At 38.4% G+C, this 26738-nt stretch overlaps 1 protein-coding gene across 1 annotated transcript in view; it reads left to right on the forward strand.

Moving 5' to 3' along the window:
- LOC124237618 (atrial natriuretic peptide-converting enzyme-like) overlaps positions 1 to 26738 on the forward strand; it is a 211430-nt gene that overhangs the window by 23516 nt on the left and 161176 nt on the right. Inside the window, exons 2-3 of the mRNA XM_046657472.1 lie at positions 8263 to 8407; positions 20601 to 20801. Coding sequence (XP_046513428.1) covers positions 8263 to 8407; positions 20601 to 20801 — 346 coding nt within the window. The remainder of the gene's footprint in view (positions 1 to 8262; positions 8408 to 20600; positions 20802 to 26738) is intronic.

Consider the following 26738-nt stretch of genomic DNA (forward strand, 5'->3'; position numbering starts at 1 on the left):
GCAGGAAAAAGGAAGGACAATACCCCTCTCATGGAGAACACTTCCTGGAAATCACATTTACCACTTCCAATTTCATCCCATGGTCAAGAACTCAGTTACATGGTCTCAGACAGCTGCAAGAGAAGCCAGGAAATGCTATATTTATTCTAAGTGGCTGTCATATTTTGGTCCAGCTGAAATTTCGGGTTCTGTTTCTAAAATCAAAGGAAAGAACAGATGCTGGGACCCAATAGTCTCTGCCACATACCAGAAATTCAGATGAGGCAGAGAGAGATCACTTCTGTCCGGGTAATCAAGGAAGGCTTTCTGAATGAGGTGAAATACGAGTTACTTCTTTAAGGATTTGGACTCATGCAGATGGATGTGGGAGAAATAAATAGTCTAGAACCATGATTTCCAAACTGTGTGCTGAGGTACCCCAAGACACTGTGGTGACTCACAGATGCTCTGCCATTTCTTTACAAGTTTTAAGGGAAATCCAGCAATACTTGACATTTGTTGGTTACCAGATAAAATACTGGCTTGTGGTAGTGGACAGTTTCAACATCAGATTGTGCTGTATTCCTTATGATGTCATTCTGTCTTCATAAAGCTAGTTTCTTGGTGGTTGCTGTGTGAAAAGTTGTACCATGCAAAAATCCACGTGGATGGGGCCGGCCCAGTGGTGTAGTGGTTAAGTTTGCAAGCTCTGCTTGGCAGCCTGGGGGGGTTCACAGATTCAGATCCTGGGTGCAGACCTACACACCGCTGGTCAAGCCATGCTGTGGCAGCATCCCACATACAAAATAGAGGAAGATGGGCACAGATGTTAGCTCAGGGCCACTCTTCCTCAAGCAAAAATAGGAAGGGTGGCAACCGATGTTAGCTCAGGGCAGGTCTTACTCACCAAAAAAAAAAAAAAAAAAACCCATGTGGGACAGGCAATGAGTGGTGGTGGTTTCCAATCTGATTCCAAGGTTTGAGATGTTGTGCACTGCCCAACAGATGCACATGTCCCATTAGTAAGTAATTGTGGGTATTTAAGAAAGACATGAAAATATTTTTTATTTTAATTTGTGTGTAGTATTTTTTCAAGTGGCTACTAAATTTTTAGGATATAAATACTTATAAAATTGTTGGACCAAGCTACTTAATAAATGAAACTGTTAGGCATTTTTTTTGGACTAGGATCACTGAAGAAATTACCTGGACACTGAAGGTGCCGTGAACCAAGAATGTCTTGGGATCTCTGATTTAGGGGTTCAATGGAGTTACAGGCCACTTCTTTTCATGTTCTCAACATAGGTGGTGGTTAAAAATTTTTGTCTATAATAAAATCCATGACAATTTGCTTTTTGAAACACAAAATGTTCTGGCTTCAAAGCTCACAATAGGAAATGTGAATATGGAATTGTATTAATAGTTCTAGTAAAAACTTATTTTATTAATTTTAGTATATTTTCCATGAAAGGGTAATATTTTTACTTTTTTTTAAAAATAGATTTTTCTCCTCTAAATATTTTTGGATGATTCAGGAATAGACTTTTTAAGGCATATTTCATTTAAAAGAGAAGCAGTGATTTGCTTAATTACATACAGAGCAATTTTTGTTTAGATGACTTAACTAATTCACTTGTTTAACAGTATTAATCCATTCCCGACTGTTCAGGTGCTGTTCTAGATGCTGGGCGTACACCGACAAGAAAAGGGCAATATTTGCATATATACGTAGAGAGAGAGACAGCTGAATTAGTGTTATTTATGCTATGATTATGTTTTTACAGAAGGAGAAATAAATTTGTACTTTCTAGCTCTATAATCTTACAAGTATTTGTTGGTTCCTATAGTTTACAATGCATGTTGTAGGACTGTTTCAGTTTGAATATTTCTGAAACTTGTGCTTTTCTTTCTTCTAATATAACACATATAGTCTTTTTTTCTTTTTTTAAAGATTGACACCTGAGCTAACAACTCTTGCCAATCTTCTTTTTTTTTTGTTTCTGATTTTTCTCCCTGAATCTCCCAAGTACATAGTTGTATATTTTAGCTGTGGGTCCTTCTAGTTGTGGCCTGTGGGATGCCACCTCAGCATGGCCTGAAGAGCAGTGCCATGTCTGCACCCAGGATCCGAACCAGCGAAACCCTGGGCTGCCGAAGCAGAGCGTGCAAACTCAACCACTCGGCCATGGGGCTGGCCCCAAACACATGTAGTCTTGATACTTTTTTTTCCTATTTTGAAGACTGTTTTTATCTTTGAAACCTTTGGGGAGTAACCATGTATTACAGCAACAATTAGGCAGTTTTGTCTGCCAGTTTGCCACTTGTATAATTATATTAGGTTTCACTATATATACTTTATATCAGGGGTTGGCAAACTTTTTCTGTAAAGGGCCAGACGGTAAATATTTTAGGCCTTGTGGGCCATATGGCTCTGTTGCAACTACTTAGTGCTGATGTAGCCGGAAAGCAGCTATAGACAATATATAAACAAATGAACGTGGCTGTCTGCCAATAAACTTGGTGTACAACAACAGGCAGTGGACTGGGTTTGGCCCGTGGGCTGTACTTTACTGAGCCCTGCTTTATATATTTAAAATGTAAGATTTATTATGTGGGAGGGTCCAACTGATTAAAAAATAGTTCTTACATAACCCAACCTAAGAGTGAGGGGCCAGTCTGGACAGCCCCCCAGCCACTTACCCAACTCTGAATGTGGGGAGTTATGAGGGGGGTAAGGCTGTTACCCTTAAGAACGCAAGTGGGCCCTTCTGGGCTGAACTTCTGCTTTATTGTGACCTATTGTTGGCACATATTTCCTTCTCTGGAATTCTCTGGGTGAACCTACCTAGCGGGGCAACTGATATCCCCAGTCAGATATTTCTGGTTCAGTGGATCTTTGGTAAGTCCTGGCCCTGGCCTCAGGAGAGCATCTTCCATCTGAGGAATCAATGGGCTGGTGTCTCCTTGTTCTCAAGCAGTTTCTGCCATTTACAGCTGTGGAAATACTCCCAAGAATGTACCACGTGTTAATAAAGTCAAATGCTGCGGGGAGGTAGAATAGGATAAAGGTTAATGTAACTGAAATATCAGCCCTGGTCTCCTTGAGCTTTGAAATCTTAATGAAATGGACTTGAAACCCCATACACCCCTGTGGAAATCCAAAGTCCTTCCGAAATCTCTGCCAATCCACTGGGCACATAGTTCTCTGGATCCAGGCTCTGAATCTCCTGAACTAGTTCAGTTTGGGGATCATTTTTCACGTTGCCTTTTCTTGTCATCCAGTGACATACAGCCTCTTTCTCACTCTGGCTACAGTGTGGAGAACAAATCAGGGAGGGCAGGAATGGATATAGGTAAACCAGATGGGAGGAGGCGTTTGCGGTATTCCAGGTGAGACATGATGGTAGTTTTCACTAGAATGGAGGATCTATGAGGCTGCAGATTTTTGCTTTGCACAGCGATATGTCCAAAGTGCCCCAACAGTGCCTGGCACCTGATAGGTGCTCAGTTACCTTTTCCTGAGATAAAAAACCCTGGAAGAACACCAGATATGGGAATGAAGATAATTTATTTGGTTTCAGACATGTTGGGTTTGAGGTGTTTTTGCAACATCCAGTGAGGAGATGTCAAATGGCCAGTTGGATGCAAAGGTCTGGAGCTCAGAGGGAAGATCTGTGCTTACCGTTTAAAGATGTAAGTCACACATGCAGGGCTGGCACTGATGCTGTTTGTTTAGGTGATATTTCCTGGAGAGAGTGAATGTGATAAAAGAGCTTACAGAAAGAGAAGGAATGGCCGGAGAGGTAGGAGAAAGAGAAACCAAAGGAAGAAAGTGCTTGAAGAAGAGGGGAGTGGCTAACTGAGAATTTGATCTCTCAAATGATACTGAGATGTCATTAAAATGATGACTGAAAAATATCACTTGGATATAGCAACATTCAGGTCATTGGTGACAATTGCAAAAGCTCTTTTGGTACAGTGACAGAAAAGGGTGCCAAATTGTAGTGGCCACAAGAGTAAACAGTGAGTGAGGAAATTTGGACAACAAATATTAACAACTCGTAGAGCATTTTGGATGAGAAAGAAAAAGACAGATAGGACAGTGGCTGAAGTGGGATATAGACTTCAGGATGGATAAAAACATAACCAGGAGAGACCTAAAAATGATAAAAAGCTGATGGCAGTGATATGGGAGACACGGGGCGGGGGGGTGGAGAGAGAGAGAGATATGGATAGATTGTGGGTATATGATTAAATGGAGAATTAAGATGTAAAATCCCTGAGAAGGGAGAAGGAGATGGAGTCTGTAACAAAATGAGGAGGATTAGTCCTAAAAAGGAGGAGTCTTAAATAACTTCTCTATCGTAACAGGAGAGAAGGATGTGTAAATGGGCAGGAGTTTAGGTTTAGATTTAGGTAGGTGAGGCAATTCCCATTTGATGGCTTTTATTTTCTCTGCAAGATGAGAATTGGAGTGGGTCCTCTTTTGAGAGTGAGGGCAGAAGAGTGGGAAGAGGTAGTTTGAGGAGAACGGAGAGTAGATTGTTGGATTCATCTGGTGTTGGCTGTTACAGGGTGAGTGAGAAGAAAATCTGGAGGGATAAGAGGGTTCAGGGCGTTAGCAAGAGTATTATTTAAATAATAGTCCAAAGATTCTAAGTAAGACATGTAAGGAAATGATAAAAGGAGAGAGTTGATAGACTGGGAGGAGATAGAGGGATCAATGGCCAGTAGGTTCCAAAAGAGAAGGAGAATGGCTGTTGTGAAAATAGTTGAATCAGTAAGCTGGGAGGAGTTAAGAATGTAGACGAGGGATGAGAAGGCCTCCCAATGGAACCAAATTGACTCAAGAAAATATTCTAGTTAGGTAGATTGTATCCATACATATTATATAAACCAACATGACAGCTTTTAAAATAAATGTAGTTCGTAAGATACAAGAAGTGAGTTTTCACCAACAGGATTAATAAAACACAAGAATTACATATTTGAAATACATGCAGGTCAATCAGGTGCATCCTTCCCTAGCCGCACCATGGAATGCTGTGCCTGGGCTTGGCTGACAGTTTCAAGCAATGTGGAGGGTAGATTCTGGAAGAGGGTGCCATCTGGAAAGAGGGTTGTTCAGTCCGCTGAAATGAAGCTTAGGAATTGTCCTACCAGTTTATCTCATGTGGCATTGTTCACTCAATAGTAAAGTCAGAGTTGCATTATATTCAGAGGAACATCAAAGGGCCTCTGAATAATGCAACATTTGCAGCCACAGCCCTGTGGCCATGAGAGCAAGAGGAAAGTTCTGCACTTGAACAAAGTGCTGAAATTTCTCCTAAGTCTTTCTTAGTGCTGAATTTCTTCTAAGTATTTCTTTCTCTTCTCCCCTTGATAAAGCAAACAATTTCCTAGTCACTGGAAAAAATAACTGCACTAATCATGAATATGGTTTCTGGAGGTCAAGAACTTGTTGATATATTCTTATATGAGCTATTAAAATGAACTTCCAGCACTTTCTCCACTGACTCTTCACTTACGGATACTCAATGGCATGTATTTAGCCACTCAAGCAGATAGCACTGAAGCCATTGTGAATTTGCCACCCAAGAAGATTATCCCTATAATGTTCCTGTGACCACCTTAACAAAAAATCTTTTCCATTGTTGTAGAAGCCAGACAAAGTGGCATAATTCCTTATCTCTCTGGATGTGTTTTACCACTCTTTTTTTTAACTGTAACAGGGCTTCTCAGGGGTCCTTTTCACAGAATTATGTCTAGTTCAAGCGCTGGTTCCTTACAATGTCTTACCTGGTTCTCCAGCAAGAGATCCTATTCCCATCTTTTGCATTCCTATGGCACTTTAGCTATAAGTTTCATGGGCTTATCGTTTGCTACCTTGAAATGTAGTTATATTATTTGTGTACATATCTCTTCCACAAGAATGTGAGCTTTTGAGGGACAGTTAGTCTGAAATCATTGTTATATCCATCACTATGCTTATCATAATTAGTAGGTGTTTACTAACTAATTGTTGAGTAAATGAAATAAAAATTTGATTGTAATGCTGTCTCCATTGGGCTGCAATCCCACACTTGCTTTTTACAGGTATACGTTATCTCCAAACCTGAAAGGGTACCATCCACCCAATGTTGGTGTTGTAATCAATGTGCTATTGCAGATCTTATATTATATTATGTCAGTGTGTGGTTTGCAAACGTGGGAACTTCCCAGGTGAAATCTGAAACTGGCCACTGCACACGGAGGGCAAGGAGATACTGAAGAAAGAGGCGGATCATTCTAGATTGGTAGGTAGCAGGTTTAATAAACAAGGGAATTACGTATGAGGCTTGTCTTCGGTGGCTGCAAGAGGACTAGATTTCCACACCTACCTGCCAGAATCCTAAAAGTTTACGTAGAGGCCTTAACTAGGTTCAGTCACGTGTGCTGTCCAGATGGTCTCAACAACGCATTACTCTCTCAAGGCTGCATCCTTGAAAAAGGCTCCAGCTGTGAGAACAGTGGGCCGAATATACATTCCAAGGACACGGGAGGAGGTGAGGAGTCAGGTACAGCTCGAGGGTCAACTAGCAGCCACGTCCTTTAGATGACCTCCTCCAACACAGTGCCATGTCTTCTTGCAGATCAAATTGTAAATTAACTCTGAATGATCTCACATTGGCTGGTAGATTAAACCAGTTGCAGAGGAAATGGATCAGTAAAGACATTAACCTGGGAAATCAAGCCATTCTCAAGCTAACATATGTTCTTTCAAATGATGTCTCTCACAGAGAATTCTTAAAATTCTTAAAAGAGGGTGTCATCACATCACGGTGTATGTAGTGAACACTGCTTGCAATATGTGTTAGCGAGCAAGAATTGATTCTGATATAGGGGGAATAAAGCAGAAATGGAGACTCACATATGCTTCACAATTCAGAAGAACCCATCAAAGTTGCCTTTTTATCCTTGGGAAATTATCAGGTGCTGGTTATGTACTGGAAATGATCAAGTACAGGACCTTTCTGTTAAAACAACTTTTTTTTTACGTTAAGGCTCTATCTCAAAGGTCATTCATTTTTCAAAATTAGATATTTATTATAGGGGAAGAACCAATAAGACCCGGCCATGCATGGCATGAGAGGAGGATGAAGTGAGGAGTCTCGGGGTTATTGGAATAGTGGAGTTTCTGTCAGCACAAATACAGAAGTCCGGAAAGAACTAGTTTGAAGGTGGGGATAGAAAAGGAGATAGTTTGGTTTTGGACGTGTTGAGAAGAGATGTTGCTAAGTACTAGGCACTGGAAATATATGCTATAACTTAAAAGGAAGTTCAGGGCTCAGAGAGATTGAGCAGATAGTTGCACAGAGGTTGTAGTTAAACTCTGAAACTGTCAGAGGAGAAAATGCAAGGAAAGTCAGAAGTCCAGAGAGAATCATGAGAAATGCCTTTGTTAATGGGATCAGAAGAGTGGCTCATAGTGAGTGACTCAGATCACTTTTAATTCTATCTCAGACTCCTACTGAAAAAGTCACTGCCTTAAGCTAGCCATTTGCAATAAATGAATTTCCAGACATCATTTCTGGAAGGAGATTGAACTAGGCAAAATTTAAAGTATTTGAAGACAAGAACTTTATCTGAGCCATCACATTGCACCTCGTCATCCTCTCGCAAATGGATGGGCTGCAGGGGCAGTGCAGACAGCAGAGGATGTCCTGAGAGATCGTCAATGTCTAACTGGCCAAGAGGACAGGCTCTTTATTGTTCAACTTGTCACTAAATACATGGTCAGTGATATTTAACTTTGATGAATTATTAATGGCTGAAAGCTTATTTTATCCAGATTCATGCAGATTTGGGTTAGGACTAACGAGACAATAGTGAAGTCTGGATAATGTCTTGTCCACACCTACTCACCAATATTTTATCACAGTATTAGGCAGTTTTTGCTTATAACTCTGGACCGATGTGAGTTCTTGCCATGGTAATTCATAGCGCTTTGGAATAGCTCAAATTGGCAAATATGTTTAAAAAATCAGGATGGAATATCATTAAAAGTTCATGTACTCCTGAAACACCTTTCAGAAATAGGTGATTTGCTCTGCCCTGAACGTGGTTTGTTCATTTATTAGCGTGATTTGGTGACTAACCTCATTTCATGCCCTAAAGTACACACAGTAAAATCTCTCAGAATGCTGCTGCTCTGAATGGACAGCTGTACTCTAAAATTTCATGCCATGTATTGAATTGCTTTGTAATATTAAAACCATATTTTATTTTCCTCTTTTACTTTAGGTCTTGAGAGCCGATGACGGTAACATGGGTGACGGCTGCTCGCAGAAGCTGGCGACTGCTAATATTCTCCGTTTCCTCTTGCTGGTCCTGATTCCATGTATCTGTGCTCTTATTGTCCTGCTGGTGGTTCTGCTTTGCTTTGTTGGTGAGTGATGCCATTATTACAGAAAAATGAAGTCAAAATTAAAATTAGCATGATTTATAAGAATGATTTCTACTTAGTGCTTATTTATCCTAAAGTGTCAACTCATTAAGAGGGTTGTCTGTTGATTATCTTATGCAGATCTGTAGCTTCAGCCTCTGTAATCACTTGACTAGTCATTAATATTAATTAATAGATTAATTAATTCAAAGCTTTTAAGGAGTGATTACTAGGTATCAAGCACTTTGAAAGTCCCTGAGAACTTAAGGATGGTTAAATTAGTCCTGCTTTCTTGGGAACTCACAGTTGAGAGGACGAGATGATTATTGTGCAACACAGGTTGATGATGGAGGTACGTACAAGGTGCTTCGCAGGAGTCAAAGGCTTTATGGAGCATTAACATTTTGACCTTCGGAATAGTTAGTAGAAATTCAGGTTAGAAGGCACTTGTACATGGGTCTGGCAGAGAAAATAGAAAGTGCAAGAGTAGAACCACATGAAAGATGGAGATGGACTTAGGAAAATGGGTGAAATTTTGGCAGTTGTTTGAAATGCAGCTAGACTGAGAGATGAGGTCCAAATGACGCAGAATCTAGGATTCCTCCTAAGAGGTTTGAGCTTTAGCACCTAGGTCATTGGTTTTCAAACTCTATTCTGTGGAACCAAGATTCTGAGGAGGGACTCAAGGATTGCCCAAATGTGTGCTTGGAGTTTCTAATTTAAAAAATAGATCCTGAGCACACACTCTAACTAAATATTACATACCAATTTTTAAGCTAGCAGAGACCAGCAACCACGTAATCTATGCTGACAGATAATTCACTTGTATTTGGATCTTGCTATCTTTCTTTAAGTGAGCAATATCCTAAGTTTAAAAGGTGAGCTGTTGGGGGGCGGAAAACCCTCAAAATATTACCATTGGTGGTTACCTATTGCTATGAATCAGGATTTTTTGAAATTGCGCAATCAAATAAAATAGAGAAATAAATATCAAGATGATTCTGATCTAATTGCATTACCAATGATTTTGATTTTTTTAATTTCAGCAAAACTATTTTCTCATTGATTGGTTTTTAATAAGTTATACATTTACAACAAAGTAAATTAATCTCAATAAAATACAGCTCATATCTATTTGTGATATTAGGATCTTATATGATATTTACTTGAAAATAATATTTATCTGCTGCAAAAATGCTTGAAAACTACTGTTATGGGTGGTGGTTTACATTGGATCTTTCCAAGTAAGGAGAAATCTAGTGATATTTGCATTTGCAAAAGACAATAGACCTGGATACACTACAGAGGATTAGAGTCAGAAAGAAGTGAAGGCAAGCAGACCAATTTGGGACTTTGGTTATGGTCTAAGTAAAAGATAAGGGCTTGAATTAAGGCATTTGTTGCATTAAAATCAATAGAAATCAAGCCGACTGGGTTTTGGTGTGAGAGAGAAGGAGGCGTCGTTGACTCCCGGATTTCTGGCTTGGGCAACCAGGTTGATTTTGGTGCCATCTGTTCATGCAGGAAGTAAAGGTGGAGGAGTAGGTCGCAGGTAGATGGAGGGTGGGTTGGAGGTTTGGTTTGGACATGTTAAGTTAGATCATTGTGGGACAAGCAAATACAGTCTGATTCTCATAATACTGTGTTCAATGGCTCACATACAATGAAGAATATTCCCTTTCATTTTCAGGGTAGAATGCTAATATGATTCTAAAACACACTTCTAAGTATTTCAGTGCTTAGAGGCCTCTGAGCAGAGGGGAGGTGCTGTTAAAACAGTGCTTTAAGTGGGTTATTTTTATTTTTTTATACCTTTATTGAAATATGATTCACGAAGCATACAATTCACCCATTTGAAGTGTGCAATTCAACAATTTTTAGTATATTCACAGATAAGGGCAACCATCAACACAGTTAACTTTGGAAACTTTTCATCACCTTAAGAAGAAACTCTACTCCCTTTAGCTATCTGTCCCCTGCTATCATTCTGTCTTCCCCCTGCCCCAGCCCTAAGCAATCACCAATCTATTTTCTGTGTCTATAGATTCCCCTATTCTGGAGATTTCGTATGACCATATGTGGTTCTTGTGACTGGCGTCTTTCACTTAGCATAATATTTTCAAGGTTCATCCATGTTGTAGTATGTATCAGCACTTCATTCCTTCTTATAGCCAAATAATATTGCATTGTATGGATTTACTGTATTTCGTTTATCCATTTGTCAATGGATGGACATTTTAGTTGTTTCCATCTTTTGGCTATTGTGAATAATATTGCTCTGCACATTCACGTACAAGATTTTGTGTGGACATATGTTTTCATTTCTCTTGAGTTTATAACTAGGAGTGGAAGTGTTTTTATTGTTTATGTATGGGATCAGGAAGTGTACCGATTTGTAGCCACTTCTAAAGTGCTATTTTGGCTTATGCGTAGGTAACCTTTTAGAAAGTGAGGGTTTCCCAGACATTTTCTTCAAAACCTTTCAAAAGCATTTCATAGGTTTTGTACCAGATGGTTTGATGCAGACATATTAAGTAATATCTGCCCAAATAAACGTTTCCTATTTTATAACTGAGATGTTTGTTGTTGTAATGAGCAATAAAACCATTTTATAGCTTTGTTTAAAAAACTCATTAAATTCTGCTTTTAAAAATGTCCTGTTTGGTTTGAGTTTATAACTCCATGCTCTTTCAAAGTTTTATAGTTATTTCTGGGTCCATAAGTGTTGCTAAGGGATGCTGGAATGCCAATTGTGTTTAAATAACAGGAGCTGTCTTCAAAAGACAGATAGTAGTGAGAGCATTATTGATCAGGAAAAGATAATAAAAACCTTATGCTAACAAACACAGATGCGCTATGTGTCTCTCATTTTGTCTGTTTGGGTTTCTCTCATGTGTAAAGTCAAGATGGTAAAAAGATTTCTGAAGATAAGCGAGTTGGACTTTCTGAATAATTATTTCAGCAGCAGGTTACAGAAGAGAGCAGTAACAAATTATTTTTCTTCTGCTCCCCTTAACTGAAGCTAGGGGTATAAAGGTTTGGTTTAGTTTAGCTGAGTTTAGTATTTCTAAAATCAGCAGATAGTCTGAGTTGTCCTTATGGTTCCAAAATTTAGACTCTAAAATAAAGATTCAGGTTTTTGAATAAAGTTGAAAATTGAAGAGTGAGCAAGATACAATGTTATACCTAGGTTTTTATTTCTTCAATTATAATCTAATCTGAAGGTCCATGTAACATATAAGAAAGAATTTTAACTTGACACTAGGAGGTCTGGGTTTAGCGACTTGGTCCTCCATTTACTGGGTGTGTGACTTTTGGTCAAATGCTTTACCTTCTTTGTGAGATGAGGAATATAATTCTTATTCATTTCACAGAATTGTTATGGAAGTCAAATGAAATACTATTTATGAAAGTATTTTTATAAATTACAAAGTTCATTATGAAAGTAAATAATTGTTTTTTTCTAATGAATATTATTAATATCAGATAAAATGTTAGTAAATAGTCTTGTTATACTCAGAAATTGACTAAAAAATGTTTATCTCATTTTAACTCAATCCATAAGAACTAAAATCTTTGTACTATGATCCATTGTCATAGTAATCCCGTAATCCATAACCACATAACCACACAACCAAGCCATTGCCACAGTATATTTTAATTGTTGATAAAGTAGCTAGAAAGGATTAAAGTTGACTGACTGTTGTATTTGCAATATGATGGCAAGTTTCGCGTGACTTTTATGCTTCGGCCTGAGAGTTACCTTCAGAGGCTAATTCCTTTCTTATAAGAACTAAACTGGCAGCAGGTTGTACTGTCATCACGTGACTAGAAGAGTCAGCTTATGCGACAGAATACTTTATCAGAGATTGAATGGATCCCTGCATGAAATTATGTATAAACATGTAAATAATATATAAACATATATATGCAACATTTATCATGAAATTATTTTGATATGTGGAGAAACATGTAACAGAAATAGAATTGTAGATATAATTCGATACTGTTCATTTCTTTAACAAGCATTTATTGAGTGCCTGTTATGTGCAAAGCAGTGTACTACAGCCACTGGGCACAGCCTTGAATAAAATCTACCCTCGTGGACTCCACAGTTCAGTGAAGGAGAGAGGCATCAAAAATAATCACACAATTAATTAATTATGGCAGAGGTAACTCCTATGTCGGAAGAGACAGTTGCTATGAGAGCTATGACAGGGGACCAAACCTGGTCTGAGCTGAGGTAGGCTTCCCTGATGGAGTGGCACTTGAAACATGAGCTCTACAGTGAGGATGTCGGAGTAATTGAGGTGACATTGGTTTATAATTTATAATTTATATGTAAGTTATATATACTTTATAGTCATATAGTTTTGATTTTAGGTGTGCATCATTATGTTTTGACTTCTGGGTAGACTACATCATGTTCACCACCAAAAATCTAGTTGCCATCTGTCACCGTACAAATGTACGCCTTTACCCCTTTCGCCCTCCCCACACCCCCTTCCCCTCTGGTAGCTACCAATCTATTCTCTGTGTCTATGCATTTGTTTGTTGTTGTTGTTTTATCTTCCATATATGAGTGAAATCATATGGTCTTTGGCTTTTTCCATCTGACTCATTTCATTTAGCATAATACTCTCAGGGTCTATCCATGTTGTCACAAATGGCAAAATTTCCTCTTTTTTATGGCTGAGTAGTATTCTACTGTGGTTGAGGTTTTTAAAAGATGCCACTGGCAGTTGTGTGGAGAGAGGGTTGAAGTGGGTAGAATATGTAGCAGAAAGAAAAAATGGGAGGTTATTGCAAGAGTCCTACAAATGTGCTGCTTTGGGGCATGGTCTGCACTGATTTTTGCAAACTATCGTTCATCTCAATTTAATTTTACCAATGTTATGGTCCAAAAAAATCTCATTAGAATACTTCTTACTTTTTCCTTCCCAGGCTTTTGAAAACTGGGTTTCACAGGCTCTTGCACTCATCCACATCTAAAACAAATTTGCTTTGTTTTAGCCACAAGCTTATGAAGAACAGCCTAAAGTGATCTTCTTAATTTTCTTAAATGATGAAAAGTCTATGGGTGGCCAGTTAATTTTTATTTTTGCCATGCAAGGAAGAAGAAAGAATTATAGTAGTGGAGGGTATAGGAAATATGGTAAACTATCCACTTTTTCTTGAACTCAAGAGAAGTACTCCTCTACAAAATGACTTTCCTTTTCAAAAATGCTAGATGAGGTAGAGATCATTGAATTTAAATATAGTTTTTCTCTTAGCAAATTTCTTAGAAGCTTGTGGCTTTTACAAGAATTTGGAATTATAAGAATCTTAACTTCCTAACTTGTAATGTTGTATTTTGAATATCATTTTAAAATGGAAAACCTCCAGATCCTTATTTCCTTACAACAAAAATTTAAGATTCTCTATGATTTTTTATAACCTGACTCCACCTTACTTATTTAAATCTCCAAGTTCCTTTAATAACTTTAGCCTTCTGGGGCAGATTCATCAAGAGAGGGTTCTAAAACTTGAGAATAGTTTTTCTTTAACATTGAGGCCGATGTTTTACTTAATGTCTAAAGTTTTTTCTTTCTTTCTTTCTTTCTTTTTTTGGTGAGGAAGATTGCCCCTGAGCTAACATCTATTGTCAGTCTTCCTCTATTTTGTATGTGAGATGCTGCCACAGCATGGCCTGATGAGAGGTGTGTAGGTCCACACTTGGGATCTGAACCTGCAACCCTCAGACTGCCAAAGCTGAGCACACGAACCCAATCACTATACCACTAGACCAGGCCCTAACGCTTTTTGAAATGATAATCTAAAACCTTGTATTCAAAGTATAGTCTGTGGAGTAGCAGCATCAGCATCTCTTGGGAGTTTGTGTGAAATGCAAAATCTGGAATCTGGGGCCCCACTCCAGACCTGCTGAATTTTCAATCTAACAAGATCCCCAGATGATTTCTATCCTTTCTCCACTACTCAACTCACTGCAATCGGATCTTTCCCTCTTTTTCTTCTTTTCATGCTACTAAATCTGTTCTTACCAAGTCTGCCAATGTGTTTTTATCCAACATGCAACATTTGAAACTAATGTGTGATTGAACGAGACTTTAAAGTGAAGAACCTATTCTTTCTCTCTGTGTTTGTTTACACCAATTCAGAAGGAGCATGTTCCTTGTCAGTCAGTGCCTGCAATGCTTTCTTCCATTCACGGGTGACACCCAGATAGGATCTTGCTCAGTCTTGATTACTCGTTTCTTCTCGAAATGCTCTTCTGCTTTGCCTGCATATTATCACTTCTGTTTTTCCTTCTATTTCTGGCTGCTCTTTCTCCAGCTCCTTAAGCTCGCCTTTCTTTACCTATCCATTAAATGTTAGAGCGTCTGTCCTAAGCTCTCTTCTCACTTTACACCCATACTTCTCTTGGCAATGTCATCACTCCCATGACTTCCTTCATCATTCATACATTCGAAAAAGATTTATTAAGGCCTACACAGGCGCCAAGCATTCTGCTGGGTGCTTGAGAGGCAGACATGCATAAAATACCTTCAAACAAGAAAACAGACAATTCCACTTGAGAGTATATGTGATACAAGCAGTGTGTGCTCTAGGAACACAAAGATACAAATTTTGGGGAGTAGTCTGGCAAGGCATTCTGGAGGAAATATTTAGATTGCTCCAGATTTAGGCATTTTCTCCTTAATGTTTCACACGCATTTTTTTTTCTATTTTTTTTTAAAGATCGGCACCTGAGCTAACAACCGTTGCCAATCTTCTTCTTCCTTTTTTTTTTTCTGCTTTATCTCTCCCCCCCTCCGCCCCGTATATAGTTGTATATCTTAGCTGCAGGTCCTTCTAGTTGTGGGATGTGGGACGCCACCTCAATGTGGCCTGACGAGCAGTGCCATGTCTGCGCCCAGGATCCGAACCCTGGGCGGCTGCAGGGGAGTGCGTGAACTTAACCACTCGGCCACGGAGCCGGCCCCCTCACATGCATTTTATACTCAATGCATTTACACCAATAACAATAACAAAAGTAAGTTCCTGCAGATTCTCTTTTTCATTCTCTATTTTCTGTTGTGTCAGTTGGAACAGTCTATGCTATACTGTGTAACAAAAATAATCCCCAAATACTAGTGGTTTAAAAACAACAAAGATCAATTTCTCACTCATACTATACGTCCTTTGCAAGATGGCACGGCAGCTGTGCTCACTGAGTCCTTCAGAGACTAAACTGATGGACCAGCCATCATCTTGAACCTTTGTGATTATGGTGCCAGAGAGAAAGAAAAAGAGCACTAGAGGCTCTTTTTTTAAAAAAAGTATGTAATACAGTATTATTAACAATAATCACCATGCTTTACATTAGATCCCCAGAACTTATTCATCTTATACCTGGAGATTTGTACGCATTGACTGACATCAAAGATGTCAAGCGACAGAGAATGAGACCCAAGAATGTAACCCAAGCGTGTGTCCTGGTAGAATGGGAGAGAATTGAAAATATATGATGAATAGCACTGCCTACCACCCTGTCTCAGTTGGGAGTACCTTCATTTACCCAGTAATCCACATCAAAACCTTGAAGGGACCTCTGACTCTTTCCCTTATATTCTCACAATTTTACCCCTGAGAGCTCCCTCAAAACCTTCCATTTGTCCTCACTGCTTTTGCCGTGGGTCAGGCCTTACTCTTTTTCCTCTTGGACTACTTCAATAGCCTTCTAACAGTCCTCTAGACTTGACCCCTTTCCAGCTGCCAGAGTGACCATTCTTACGTTCCACCCTGTGTAAGACCCTTCAGAAGTGCTCCATCACAACAAGATCAATTCCAAATCTTTAACAGGAAGTGCCCTTCCCAGTCTGGCTTCTACTCGCTTTCCAGCCTTTTCTCTGGCCAGTCTCCTGTGTGTTCGCCATGTTTAATTACTTGCTGCTAGGCTTTTGTGTATCTTCCCCTCTGTGTGCTGTCTAGAAAGTTCTCCATTCTCCATTACCACACCTCCCTCTTCCCCACAAATATTTGCTCAACCTTAGAAAATCCCTAATCATCTGTTAAGATTCACATTGAAGATCATTCTCCCCTAAGTAACCTTTCCTGACTTTCTCAAATGGAATGACAGCTACTTCTCTACTTTTGTCACCAGATTGTCCTATGGATTTCATTCTCAAAGCACTTGTAGCATGGTTCCTATTTTTAGACTGCATGCCTGTCTCAACTAATCTGTAGACATGTGATGATAAGAACTGCTTGCTAAATTTTGTGATCTCAGCAGAGAGTAGATACAAAGTTGCTGGCACATAGAAAATGCAAAGTAAATGTGTTACCACATGGTTCGAGATATAAAGACAAGGAATCAATTTTAAACTCACATCATAGGAAGATAGTTTTTTTACGTGCTTATGATGATTGATTTTTTTTAACCTGTATACCTTGTCCAAAGTGAGAAGTGGATGTGGGTGTGGGTGTATGTGTCATGTCCAATTCAATTACTGGATAACTTAAATAACTCTTGTAAGCTTCAGTTTCCTTCTCTCTGAAACTCCATACAGAAGAGTTAATAATAGCCCCTGTGTTCATAGGATTTTTGGAAGGCTAACTCAGTAGATGCCTTTAGTGAGGATACTTAACAAGACTCCTGTATTAGTTTCTTATCGCTGCTGTAACAAGTGATCACAAACTTGGTAGCTTAAAGCAGCACAAATATATTACCTCAGAGTTTTGGAGGTCAGAAGTCCAAAATAGATCTCACTGGCTGAAAGTAAGGTGTTGGCAGTGCTGTATTCCTTCTGGAGACGCTAGGGGACAATCTGTTTCTTGCCTTTTCCAGCTTCTCAAGGCTTCTCGCATTTCTTGGCTTGTGGCCTCTTTCTATCTTCAAAATGAGCCCATTGAGTCTTTCTCACACTGCGTGACTCTGATACACCCTCTCTCACCTCCCTCTTCTGCTTATAAGGACCCTGTTGCTACCTTGGCTCACTTGAATAATCAAAGATAATTCCCCCATCTCAAATTCCTTAATTTACTCACATTTGCAACATCCATTTTACCATGTAAGGTTTGTAAGGTGACATATTCACAGGTTCACAGTCACAGGTTCTGACTGGATGCGAACATTTTTGGGGGAGCATTATTTTGCCTACTTTGGTGTTCAACCCACTCATTGTAAGTGATCAGTAAAGCTTGGCTACTATTATTGGAATTATGGACTATTTCTCAAACATTGCTAAATCGAGCTGTGTGATAGAGCTGAAACACTTTTGAGCCATATAACCTTGATACAATGTGGCCTGCTCTTATTAACGTAGCATGAAAGAGCCACCGTTCTTTCATTCTAAAAGTGGATAAAGTGACTCACTTTTGAAAATTTCCTTAGCCATTTTGATGGCTGAGTTGCACTTATAGTAAAAGAAAATTGGTATTTATTTAAAAGTACCTTAGTAGCCCCAAGGAAGACAATTTGATTTTCATTACTATCAGTGTGTAGTAATGACTGACATTGAGAACTTACTGTATGCCAGGAACTGTTCCAAGTGTTTATGTACGTATTGACTAATTTGATCCTGATGGCCACCCCCATAAGGGAGGTACTTTTATTTTCCTTATTTTATGGATGTTGAGAGTTGCCCGAAGTTTCAGGGTTGGCAAGTACTAGAGATGGGATCTAAACTCAGGTGGTCAGGCTGCAGAACCTGCACTTTTTAAAAAATTTCTTTTTGGGGAGGAAGATTGGCCCTGAGCTAACATCTGTGCCAGTCTTCCTCTACTTTATATGTAGGATGCTGCCACAGATGGCTTGACAAGTGGTGTGTAGATCTCTGCCTGGGATCCCAACCTGCCAATCCCGGGCTACCAAAGTGAAGCACGCGAACTTAACCACTACACCATCGGGCCGGCCCCAGAACCTGCACTTTTAACTACAGCACTACAAAAATAGGAATGTGGAAAAAGATGGGGCAACACTGGAAGAATGAACACTCTACTTCAGACTAATAACTCTCAGCATTTTTATAGCTGGTCATGGTGTAGCTGGAGAGTATTTAGTCTTATTGAGTTCTAATTTTGTGCTTTTTAAAAAATGCATAACAGATGAACAACTGTGAGTTGAGAGTTGATCAGTTTCCAGAGATGCCTGAAAACAAATTGTTTAGTGAATTCAGGCTTTTAAAGACACATCCTTTAGGTTTGTTCCCGCTCTCTGTCAATCTGTCTGTCTATCTCTCAAAAATATACTTTAGGGACTTTAGCTCCAGCAGCTATCATATATCATTTATTGTCTTTATCTCTATTCTGCCAACTTGCTTTGATATGTAGAGTTTAAGAGCAGGAAGCTGCCTTTTTTCTAGGAAATTGTTACATGAGTCAGAGTTTCCTAAGAAAGTCAGTGTTTCAAAGGACTTCTTAGAGCCAACAGATCTTATTAACACTTTCACCACCGTGCTTAGATGAAAAAGATAAAGGAAAGAGTGTTAATAAGGCTAACCATTACAAACGAAATGTTAAGAACAACTGTTGGAATGTATTATACAAGGATCCTCTTTTGAGTGAATTACTCAGGGCTATCACTGTGAGGAATTGGCATTTGCTAAAAGTCTGTTGACAGAGCCAGATGCTCACTCACAGAGTTAGCATGATAAATAAATCAACTTTCTGCTCCTTATATACTCATTCCAGCCACATTAGTGGAAATAACATGTTATATGAAAAGTCTCTTTATGCCAAAATAAAGAAAGAAGAGACCAACTAACAAATGGGTGAAAATAAAATTATATCCAATTGATTAGATTATATCTAACTGATATTAGTAAACTTTTCTGTATGAATGAAGTATGTATTATATAGTAATCAAATCTATCACATACATTTATTTTGATCTAGGATAAATTCTAAATCATTTTAAAACTCAAAACCAATGAAATGAAGTCTTTTATTTCACCTTCTGCATTTGATATTTACTCGTAATCACACAGACAGTTTGGAGAGGGTGTTACCTGTACCACATGGTCACGATTTAGCTTTTACGCTCCCCTGTTTTATTTAGAATCCTTTGGCAGATGAAACTGTTGACCTTAGCTAGAAAACAGCTGCTTTTCTATTTTGATTTGTAGTTAATATTTTCCAAGTGTCAAGCACATGTAGAGAAATTTTTTCCATAGACTGATATTAAACATTTTATTTATATTTCTTTTATTTTTAATGGTCCATGGCTGTTTGGAAATCTGAGAGCCAATTACAGCATTCACTGTAAGCGCTTTTAGAAAAAAGATCTCCCTTGAGTATTTCTATAATGGATCAATATCACACTCATTTATTTTAGTGACATACTCAACTTCAGGGCTGTATTTTGGAAACAGTCGGTTGTCTATTCTGACTGAGTTAAAAATACACCATCTCTTTCGAAGTTTTTAAAAGTTTTTGCCTAAAGCTAAAGCTAGCTGATTCCCAATAATCTTAGGTTTGACTATTTTGTCAATGAATGAATACCTTGAAAGTGACCAGTTGATAATATTAGTTGAATGACTATTTCTTATTTCCTATAATTATATTTTATAGCTTCTAGTCAAACATGAAAACAATGTAGTTTCTTCTTTTAGTTTTGCTGGAATTAGAGTTTTACTTTATTTTGGTTTCTATGAAATAAGTCTAGGTAAATTTATGAGCCCTGTTATTTCTATTTTTCCGTTATGCATAGTTTACTGAAATTCACTGCAAAATGTGGAGAAATATAAGACTGAAGCTAAGCAGACACTATTGTGTCCTTTGGTGGCAGATAGAGAGATGTAGAGAGTGTATGTTATGTCCTGAGTACTGAGTAGCATAAAGTGATGGGTGAAATTGAGAAACAGAAAGCGGGGAGGAAACACTGTAAGATTCACCACATTTTATTTATTTCTGGTGAGTCTCAGGCGCGGTGGAATTGCCCTAAATTCTTTGGACACACAGAACCTAGACGGGAGACTCAGTTTCTATCAGCTCTTGAGAAAGCAATAGTTTCTTCACAGGGTTATGTGATTTGTGGTAGAGGAGACACTCTCCTGGCTGTCCTAGTGAAGTGGGTCGTCGTGCTTGCCATCATCCTTTTCTTTGTGTTTGCCTCGGTAGAATAAGACTTTGGAAAGTAGCTCTAGAGTTTTCTTAATAAGTTTTTTAAAATAAATGCTTTTAGTAGTGTTTTAAAATATATATTTTTTGTCTTTAGGAACATTAAAAAAGGCCTATTTTAAATCAAATGGGAGTGAGCCTTTGGTCACTGATGGTGAAGTCCAAGTGTCTGATGTTATTCTTACAAACACAGTTTATAACGAAAGCCCTGTGACATCCACTGCACATCCCAGCCAACACATTCCAGCCTGGACCACGGATGCTTCTTTCCCAGAGGACCACAACCACAGGAACACAAGTAAGTCTGAAGGTGCTGAATGCGAGCGTCCTTTGATGTCTGTGGAACCCAGAGGTAGATTTTTAAGTGTGGCAACCGATGCTCTTAATTCACAATCTTATTGGTCACTCAGGCAAAGCTCCACTCTGCTATCTGACCGGTCTAGCTGAGTGCCCTGTTCCTAAATATGAAATGGCGTCGGCTCAGCTGTTCAGATAGGGACGCGAGTAAGTAATGAAAATGTGTCAATGTCATTTAACATTTCTGAGGCATGAAAATTTAGGCTGCTTGCCCCAATCTAGCGGGGTTGATTTTGTGGTGGTTCACCTCTGAAAGTGTGCTTCCGTTTTGAAGTTTTAAGTTACTTATTTTGAGATGGTTAAACTAATAAGTAAGTTACTTATTCTGTCACTAGGGGTGGGAGGGCTCCCAGTTCTACAATAGAATGCCAAGTGATTTAACAGGAGCTGTCCTCCCGGGTGCTTTGGAAGTATCCATGTGTTCTTTTCTCCTTACTTCCCTCTTCTCCCTCGTTTATTTGGTGTACAATTTATTTTACGTGTTGGTGGCTGACAATAAGCACACCGTGAGGAAAGTGGCATGTGTGAAACTTCTGCACGAGGACAAATGGAACGATTTGTCAGTTATTCCAGAAAAAGAGCTGGGAGAGAGCAAGAAGACAGAAAATGTGGAGATGGGGCCAGTTAGATGGTGGCAGACAATATGCTCTGGCATGTGACTCCATCCCTCGATACTCCTCAGGTTTTTAGTCAAGTTGTTAAACTTCCAGAGTGCTGGTGGGGGTGGATTTGTGTGGAAAGTGACAAAGAGCTTCCGCTCTGATCCAGTTAGCACCGATGAAATGTGATCAGAGCAGTCACTGTAAGACCTTTCTCTGCAGTTGTCTTGATTTTTATTTTCTACTTCCTAAAACAAGCTTATGTGATTGAAATTATACAAAGTCCATCCATCCATGATCATTTTCTTATTTGTTCCTCCCTCTTTCATGAAAACCCACAAAGGGAAATCGCATCGTAGGTCTAAGACAGAGTATTTATTTTCATTCTGGGCCAGGAAGGGAAGAATTAAGCTGATTCTTAGCTATCACAGTACATGTTTGCCAGTGTCTGAAGAAAAGCAGGATTATTCTATTTCTCTAGCCCCAAAGAGACAGATTGTTTGGATTCCATTGTTTCACACAGTACCTATAGGTATTAACTGTTTCTTAAGGCTTGGTGTTCACCAGTGATTCATACGGATTCGTGTTCATTACCTGACAGTAATACTGCAAACCTGAATTACGCCAAGTAAAATTAATTTTCCTCATGAGTTTAATTTTGAGGTTCTTAATATTTTAGTCATATCTTAAGCACTTCATTATTCTTAAGGGCAATGTTTTTCATCAGAAGTGCATAAGTAATTTAAGCAAAAATTCAGTCCAGTTGATGTGGCTGCCGTTACAGCAGTTGTTATTTTCTTTTACTAAGTGGATTTGTCTCTATTTTGAAAGTTCTGTCATTTAAGATTCAAGTAGAGGTGACAAACACATACCCTGAAGAGTAAAGAAACATATGGTACTTGTTGCCCATTTTGGAAGTTTGATGGAAATCTGTTTGACTCATTTTTTCTTCCTATGGTTGGAACATTGCTTGAGAATATGAATGTAATTTGACAAGGAAAGGAAATCCAGGTGAAATTAGAATGATTGAATGGAGAAAAGTCAAAACCTTTGAATGTGTGTCATTCTATGTTGTTAATGTACTTGACAGTTAGCACTGAGCTTTACCATCTGACCACACAGATCTGCAGGAGATGGTCTATATTAACTAAAATTATTTGTTGAAGGGATTTGATAGTTGTTCATACATTTCAGTAATATTACTAGCCTGTCATTATAGAGCTTTTGGTAGTTTTCAGGGCATAATTTGAGTATTTTCTCTGCGGTCCTTATAATATACTGATGAGGTATGCAGGACAGGTAATATACACCATTTTTCAAGGTATGAAATTGAGGCTTAGAGAAATTAAGTTGACATATCCAATACCATTGGTCTAGTAATCAGTAGACATGGAATAGAGATTCAGATCTTGCGACTCCTAGATACTCTTTCAAGTATTTCACCTTCCTCATTTAATTTTATTGTTCTTTTTGCAGTAGCAGGAGCATTACTGAGCAAATTTCAAGCTCCAGGACAGTAAGGAGAGAAGTCTATTTTGTTTACTGCTGTATAGCCAGGGCTCAATAAAATATTTGTTGAATGAATAAATAAATGAACTACGGTCATTTCAAAAATTTAATGTCTCATTACTTTTGGTTGGTGATGCCTAATCATACTTCTGCACTTGATATTTGTGTAATCAATTTTACTTAAAGTATCATTGAATGTCTTGTATCTGTACCAACACCTGGCAGAGAATTTGTTTTTATCTCTCTTTTTTATTATTCTCTAGTTAAAATGTCATTTTAAATTCCTGGCATGTGTAAAAGCTATTTAAGTCCACTGCAGTCCAAAAATAAAGTGGCCAGACGGTCTGTCCTACCCAAATATCCTGGGTAGGAAACCAAAGGGAGAACTCCTGGCAAAAGGTACTGGGAAATCGCCTTCCTTTAAGACCTTTCCTCCTAGGGGTCCTTAAGATCATGCTAAAGCGTAGAATACTGCAGTTTGGAACAAATTCCTCCATATTACACTGTGTGGCAGAGCTGGGCTCTGTAAATGTGGAATAGGCTTTATGTGACATCTGTTACTTCTGGAGTTTCATTAGTTGTGTTCTGAAAACTAATTGTAATATGGAAAGGGAAAAGATCCATAGTTAGCTTTCATGCTATATTTCAGCAAGGGATTTTTCTAGGTTGCATTCTGCATTTGGGTTTTTATTTTCACGTTTTCTCTTCATATATTTTATGTGTTCAAACATAAATTAAATTTTAAGGAAAGGGAAAAACTCTTTGACCAACCAAGAGCGTTTGAGTTAAAAATAATATAGCACACAATAAAATAACCTAGAAACTCTGATCAGGAATTAAAATGACAACAGAGTAGATTAATTTGCTGAAAGCTTAAAGTGTTCTGTTCTCTCATTATGCTCTTTGGTAACCAGCTCCTAAATATTCTATGTCAGATGAAAATGCATCAGACCTCACTTTTACTTAAAAAACCCCCACTTTTTGAGATATAATCTACATACCATAAAATTCACCCTCTAATATGTACAATTCAGTATTTTTAATATATATTCACAGAGTTGTGTAACCATTACCACTAACTAATTTTAGAACATTTTCATCCCTGCAAAAAGAAATGTTGTATCCATTATTCCTCATTTCCTCTTTTCCTCAGCCTGTGTCGCAAACTAATGTATTTTCTGTCTTTGTGGATTTGTCTGTTCTGAACACTTCATATAAAGGACATCAAACAATGAATATACGGCTTCTGTGACTGGCTTCTCATATCTTTCTGGGATATGGGCACAGCCCTGGCCTTCTAGATCCCAATGGAATATGTCAGAGCCTATCAAAGGCCCCTTTGAACATCTCATTCTCCAGTTTTTCCTTTTAAGTGTTTTGGTCAGCCTCTCATTTCCAACAGGTACTCTTGCCTCAGGTAGCTGTGATGTTAAACAATTGCCACAGGTTGTTTTTGACAAGTGTCCTGGAATAGAACTGTTTGCATAGAGAAAGTGCTGAGTCAAGTCAAATGAAGACAAACTGTGAGAATGGATCCCTTCCAGGGGCTTCCAGATAGGTTGAATGGTGACAATTCTCTGGGGATGCCTTTTGGGGGAGCTTCAAACCGTTTCTTCCCCCTCTATCATCTCCTAGGTGTCTAGTTTTCATAGCTACCATGGTTGCAAGGCCATTGGTTTTCAGGGCCACAACAGAAGTAGGGAGAGGGTGTTAGGAAGAGGACAAGTTAAAATGCTGCAAAGGCATGGTTCTCATTGTGATTCAGTCATTTTTCTTGAATAAATGTTCCTCTAATTGATGCAAGCCTTTGGTTAAATTCCTAAGTTCTGAAAAATTTGATTTTGATAATTTTTTCCCAGTGTTTTTACTACTTTTATGGAGGAACATATTTTTGGAGGATCTTACTGTGCCATTTGGAAGTGCTTCCTACCTCTCAATCACTTGTACCTTCCTTATTTACTCTAATGTTTCTTTTTCATTTCCTCCAACATTGGGAGTTGATTTTTCTTCCTTTTATAATACATAAATATTATTATATTGTATATATTATTTTAAAATAGAAGTCTTCTTTTTTTTTCATAAATCACTTTATCCTTTCTCCTTCCTTTTGCATCATATTACCCTATTCCTGTCCACAGTTAACCCATGTTAACAACCTAGAGCGTATAATTTTATAGCTTTCTTCATGCCATACAATCATATATAAACATGTATACACGTGTATTCACACAGAATAACATACATATAGAGATATTTTTGTCATTGTTTGTTTTTCAAAAAATGGAATCATGTTTATTACATATATTTTTCAACATAATGTTTTTCTCCTTCATGAATACTTCATGTAAATATCTCTAATTCATTGTTACAATGACTGAATAATATTCCATGTTGTCATTATACCATCATTTATTTTAGCCATTCTCCTAATAATGGGCATTCACCTTAGATTTCATTTTTTTCCTCAGTGAACTATACAGAGTCTCTCTTCTGAAGGTAAAATGACTTGGATCATGATAGTGAAGCTGTCTAAAAAGCAGTGATTTCTTAGCACTGATAACTCTGTACCAAAATGCCCTAAACACATACTTAAAATTTGCTGAGTGTAGAAAGCTAATACACCAGTCCGAAACCCTAAGGTTCTTCTTTCTTCATAGCTTTGTGTTTTTAACATGGTATTTCTATTAGTTTGAAAGTGAACTCTGCATCCCACAACTAGAAGGACCTGCAACTAAGATATACAACTGTGTACGGGGTGGGGGTGGGGTTGGGGAAATAAAGCAGAAAAAAAAAAAAGATTGGCAGCAGTGGTTAGCCCAGGTGCCAATCTTAAAAAAAAAAAAAAGAAAGTGAACTCTGCAAGAACATGAAGCTAAGAGGATCAGAGCAAGTCTTGTAGTTTTACCTGGATTACTATTCATCAGGAAACTATCCAAGGGGGTATTTTGGAAGAGGGGTCTAATTAGACATCTGAAATCAGGTAAAGGCTCTTCTCCTTTTTTCTTGACATTTTTTAATCCTGTTGGGAATGGAACCCTGGATGTCTTCATTATATTCTTCAAAAGTCATTTCTACTGCCCTCAGGGTCGTGTACCCACTTCTGTAGATTATTGACTATAGATTATTATGTGTTTTGGAGTGGGAGTCTGTCTTTCTATGTGAAAGTGTGGATGGGCAAATGGCTTAGACATGCATGAGAGTTGTATCCTTGTCATTCCTATTGTGCTATTAGACAGTATTTCTCCATGTGCAGTCTGAGGGGCCTCAGATGTGTTCTGGGGAATCCAAGAATTCTCTATAAGAATTTCTTAGGGGCTGGCCCAGTGGTGCAGTGGTTAAGTTTGCACGTTCTGCTTCTCTGCGGCCCGGGGTTCACTGGTTCAGATCCCGGGTGTGGACATGGCACCGCTTAGCAAAAGCCATGCTGTGGTAGGTGTCCCACGTATTAAGTAGAGGAAGATGGGCACAGGTGTTAGCTCAGGGCCAGTCTTCCTCAGCAAAAAGAGGAGGATTGGCAGTAGTTAGCTCAGGGCTAATCTTCCTCAAAAAAAAAAAAAAAGAATTTATTAAACGTATGCTTTCATTTCAATGATAATAATAAATAATTAATAACCTGGATAACCATCTTACAACAAGCACTGATTTGCAATTTTGGTGCCTGTGTTTGAATTTCTATTTGTGATTATGTTACTGCTAAGCTATATTGCTTAGACTGTTAAAAAATGATTAAAGAAGACGATTTAGGTGATACAAGTAAACTTTAACACTTC

The sequence above is a fragment of the Equus quagga genome, chromosome 3, assembly GCF_021613505.1.
Source record: "Equus quagga isolate Etosha38 chromosome 3, UCLA_HA_Equagga_1.0, whole genome shotgun sequence".
Lineage (NCBI taxonomy): Eukaryota > Metazoa > Chordata > Mammalia > Perissodactyla > Equidae > Equus > Equus quagga.